Below are 4583 nucleotides of genomic sequence, written 5' to 3' on the forward strand. Positions count from 1 at the left end.
TGGGGTGGATACCCGGGGCAGGTTACCCCTCTACGTGGATATGGTGAGAGGCTTTTCCAAAGGTGCTGTTTAGCTTATGTGATTGTCAGTTAAATGGGGTAGGCTTGATCATACAGGGTGTAGGAAGTCTGTCAGCAGAGGAAGTAAATACAAGTGGTCCCTGGTCCCAGTAGACTTTTCGCATGCCTTTTTACTAAACTGGGCATGCAGTGGTGAATGTTTGCAGGATTGCTTCCTCTAGTATCTGCTTTCCTCATCCTTCATCATCAGAAAGCGAGCTCTTTTTTCCCCTCACGCTTCTCTTCTTTCTGTGTTGCTCCTCTGTCTCCTTTCCTTTCTGTTGCTCGCTGCCAGAGCAGCTGATTTGTTCTGCTTGGAGAAATCCCGTCAGCTAAAAATCTTGGAGAATATTTCCAGACTCACCGTAGCTACTTGCATCTCTGCATAAAACTAACCAGACCATTGTAAACAGTATTTTCCCATTTGCTGGAGAACGTTTCCTACTTGCCAGTGATGAGGGGGTGCCAACTGCTTTTTTAAGCCTTGTTATACACAGAATTCCACCCTCATTATACCCCACCTTCTAGAGTCAAGCATTTTATGTATGATAAGGACAATTTAGTTGGCTTAGTACAAGTGGGAGTCAAATATGTTAGCAGCAGCAGCATAATAGAGCCCTATATTCCGTCTTCAATTTAGTTAATTAAATGTATTCTACTACAAATCCTTGGTTTCGTTTGCACATGCAATGCAACATTTTAAAATATTTTTTTTTTCTAAAAGCACATTGAAAATTAACCAACTATTTAGACCTATAAAAATAACTTGCCCAGTTTTCTACTGCACTGAGTAAAGATTGTGTAAAAATAAGAATTTTCTTGCTTAATTTCAATTTATAAAATTAAGTCGGCTACCAATTAAATGAATCAGTGCTCTCTTTTTTTTTTCTTTCAGAGGGTGAAAGACTCGATGCTAAAATGAAGAGACTAGAATCAAAATATGCTCCCCTACATTTGGTTCCTCTCATTGAAAGACTAGGAACACCCCAGGTAATCTCTCTCATTTGTGTCAGAGGCAATTCAAGACATTTCTGAGCACTAGAAAGCCTGTCCTTTCACACGTGCCAATAGCTGTGTCAGAACTTCAACCTGCACATCCAGCTTGTTCACACAACAGATTTTTTTTTTCAGCTCCATGGAGCTCTCAAAGCTGTTAAAGCTCAGAAGTTTAAAACATTTGAGACTGGGGTGGAATTGTCATCTTTTGGGGAAAATGCTCATTTGTATGTATGTTGCTATGTGATACCCTCTCAGTATAAGGGCTGGCCTTTGGGAGGTCCTAGTGCAAATTCCACCAAAAGCAATCAGTTTTGTTGTGTGCGTATATATATATATTTTAAAACAATTTATTCCTCTCTCAGCCAGATGATTAGAAACTCTTGGAAAATGAGCTGAGTTGAGCTCACAATGACCAGAGAACGTTCTTGAACTGCCTTTGCAGCTTCAGCACTATTTTCCTTTCTCTCAGCGTGGGGGTACATTAATTCCCTGCTAACCTTAGCAGTTTACAAGTGATTGAGATGTGAATAATAGAAACTGAGAGCGGAATGCTCTGAAGCAGACTTGAGACTGCTTTTATCATCATATGTGCTGCAGCTCGGTAGGTGCTGTTGCACTGTAGGCGAGAGCTCTCAACGTGATGGCACAAGCTGGGATGAGCCCTGGCCGGCTTTGCCATGTATGGGTTCTGTCTGAGCCTGTTTGTGCTGTCTCTGGAGCTTTCCTATCTCTAACAGCAGCAGCTGAGGGACATGTGCAGAAGAGCGCAGGCAGGAGCTACTGCCCATCCTAGCAGCAGAGCAGTGAACTCTTTGGTTTTGATTTCTGCCTCCATTCAGGCAAAGAATTCTTTAAGCTTCCCTGGGACAAGTCCAGGATTAGTATTACTGCAGTTAGCATTACTTACTTTCAAGCCTGCCTGCTTGAAGAGGCTTTTACAATTTTCTCTGAACGTTTTTTCCACTGAGCTGAACCCCAGGTTAGTGGCCTCTGACCTCACTTAAAGTCAGGAGAAATATCTCCTAGAATAAACCCAAGTGAAACTGAAAAACGTGGTGGTGTATTTTTTTTAAATAAAGTCTTGTGGTCAAGTGGCTTTTACCAGGATTTTGCACGTTCTTTCTCTCCACCTTAGCAAATAGCAATCGCAAGGGAAGGGGACTTGCTGACCAAAGAACGCCTCTGCTGCGGCCTATCCATGTTTGAGGTTATCCTGACAAGGATCCGCTCCTTCCTGGATGATCCCATCTGGCGCGGGCCCCTGCCCAGCAATGGGGTGATGCACGTGGACGAGTGCGTGGAATTCCATCGCCTCTGGAGCGCGATGCAGTTCGTCTACTGCATCCCCGTGGGAACGCACGAGTTCACGGTGGAGTACGTACTGCCAGCTGCCAGCGGTCCACCTGCGGGCAACAGCACTTTGCTTGTCCTCCCTGTGACTGGCAGGGGGTCCAGAATGGAGGCGTTTGTTTGCCTGGCCGCAAGAGCTTAGTGCGAAAACAAGGAAAAGTGCTGCGATTACTGGGAGGGGCTCATAATCCATGAACACAGATATTATTGTATCTTTAACAGAAATAACCCTCTATGTTAAGTATTGCCACTGTATAATGAATGATCCCATGACAAACAGGCCCTAGCACGCGTCTTTCAATAGCAGTCAGACCCCTACGGATGCTGAACTTAAATAAAATAGCTGAACACTGGTGCATGTATTTCTAACAAGTATTTTCTTCTCTGAATTAAGAGCAAGAATGAGCACTGGGAAGCTAACATGATTAACATGAGTTAACCAGGAACTGTAGTTCTTGATTTTGTTAATTTTGATAATATCCTTATTTTGAAAAACTCTGGAGCTGGATCGTGCTTGTCACTGAGCAATTACGGAGGCAACAGCATAGGACGTTTGCTTCCTTTCTTGCCTGCAGCCCAAAGGAGCAGAGTGGTGTTGAATTCCCAGTTTGTTTCCTCTGAAAGTAGTATTTCCTTTGAAAATGAAATATAATGCCTCTGGAGTCTAACGGGGAGTACGTGTTTTTGGAGTAACTCCGCGTTGTGTAAAATTGGGGGGGGACTTCTGTTTTTCTAAGCATCCATTTGCATCGCTTGTGGTATCTGGAAAGAGAACTTAATTTACTAGAGATTTTGCAGTATTTTCTAGATTAATGTCTAACATATTCTAGAGTGATATATATGTAGTTTAGCATGATGGCTGATTACTGAGCATTTCCTGTGGATATGTTTCTGAAGATTTAGGTGAAACGTGCTTTATGTGGTGTGTTTCCTGTTTCAGGCAGTGCTTTGGAGACGGCTTGCACTGGGCTGGCTGTATGATCATTGTGCTTTTGGGACAGCAGCGTCGCTTTGATGTGTTGGATTTCTGCTACCACCTGTTGAAAGTCCAAAAGCACGACGGCAAAGACGAGGTTATAAAGAATGTGGTGAGTTGAAAACATCTGTTCTGTATTCGCTGTAGTAATAAAGACAACAATAAATCAGAGCTGTTTGTACTCGGATGCTGCGTAGGTGTAGCAATCACTTTTTACAATGAAATGCTGAAAATGAGGGCACCAGGGTTTTTAGGAACAAAAGATTAAGGCATTAGTACTGCAGTTTGAAGACTGGTCAGTGAGAATTCCAATTTCCTGAATATGTGGGATTTTTGTAATGCTTTCCATCTCCTATACATGCACTCATATTATAACAAGACTGCTGTAAATTGCCCTTTTTTGTACAAAAAGCAGCACTGTCAAAAACCAACATGCACCTTGGATTTTCACTGGATTAGCAGTGGAAGGGAAACATTCACAACATTACTGGGAGGTAACAGCATTTGCTGCTTTTGTGTCTAAGGCTTTTTATCTCCAAAGCTAATTCCTGTGTGTCTGGTTTTTTGATGTTTGCAGCCTTTGAAGAAAATGGTTGAGAGAATTCGCAAGTTCCAGATTCTGAATGATGAAATAATTGCTATTTTGGACAAGTATTTGAAGTCTGGTGATGGAGAGAGCACACCCGTGGAACACGTGCGCTGCTTCCAGCCACCTATTCATCAGTCCCTTGCCAGCAACTAGACTTCCCACCTAACGATACTTTTTGTACCTATTTAGGCTAAAAGTATGAGAAAGGAAAAAAAAAAAACCACCCCACAAACCACAAAAAACACCAACAGTTTTAAGGAATACTCTCATCTGCATTTTTCAGTATGCCTGTGCCATTCGAGCGGTGCACTGTCCTCTTCAGTCTCCTAACAGTAACTGTATACAATCTATACTTATTTTTCTAGACTAAAATTTTATACACTTTGATTAAAAACCTGCGACTGTAAAAGATTTTGAAATCTCTTTGCATTCCTGTACTGAGGTGGCCATTTTAGACTGGACTGGCATAATTTCCCCCCAAAGCTATCAAAATAATAGCTGTGGGAGATAAGAAAAATGGGTTCTGTAGAAAAAAAATTTTTAGAAATCAATTACTAATTGTTTGTATTACAGCATTAATTGCTTAATTAGCCTTTATTAAAAAAAAAAA

At 41.8% G+C, this 4583-nt stretch overlaps 1 protein-coding gene across 1 annotated transcript in view; it reads left to right on the forward strand.

Moving 5' to 3' along the window:
• LOC104075527 (cytoplasmic FMR1-interacting protein 1-like) overlaps nt 1-4583 on the forward strand; it is an 18458-nt gene extending 13875 nt beyond the window's left edge. The window contains exons 6-9 of the mRNA XM_009576064.1: nt 955-1049; nt 2194-2432; nt 3349-3496; nt 3962-4583. Coding sequence (XP_009574359.1) covers nt 955-1049; nt 2194-2432; nt 3349-3496; nt 3962-4126 — 647 coding nt within the window. The 3' untranslated portion in view covers nt 4127-4583. The remainder of the gene's footprint in view (nt 1-954; nt 1050-2193; nt 2433-3348; nt 3497-3961) is intronic.

The sequence above is a fragment of the Fulmarus glacialis genome, unplaced genomic scaffold (genome assembly GCF_000690835.1).
Source record: "Fulmarus glacialis isolate BGI_N327 unplaced genomic scaffold, ASM69083v1 scaffold8224, whole genome shotgun sequence".
NCBI lineage: Eukaryota > Metazoa > Chordata > Aves > Procellariiformes > Procellariidae > Fulmarus > Fulmarus glacialis.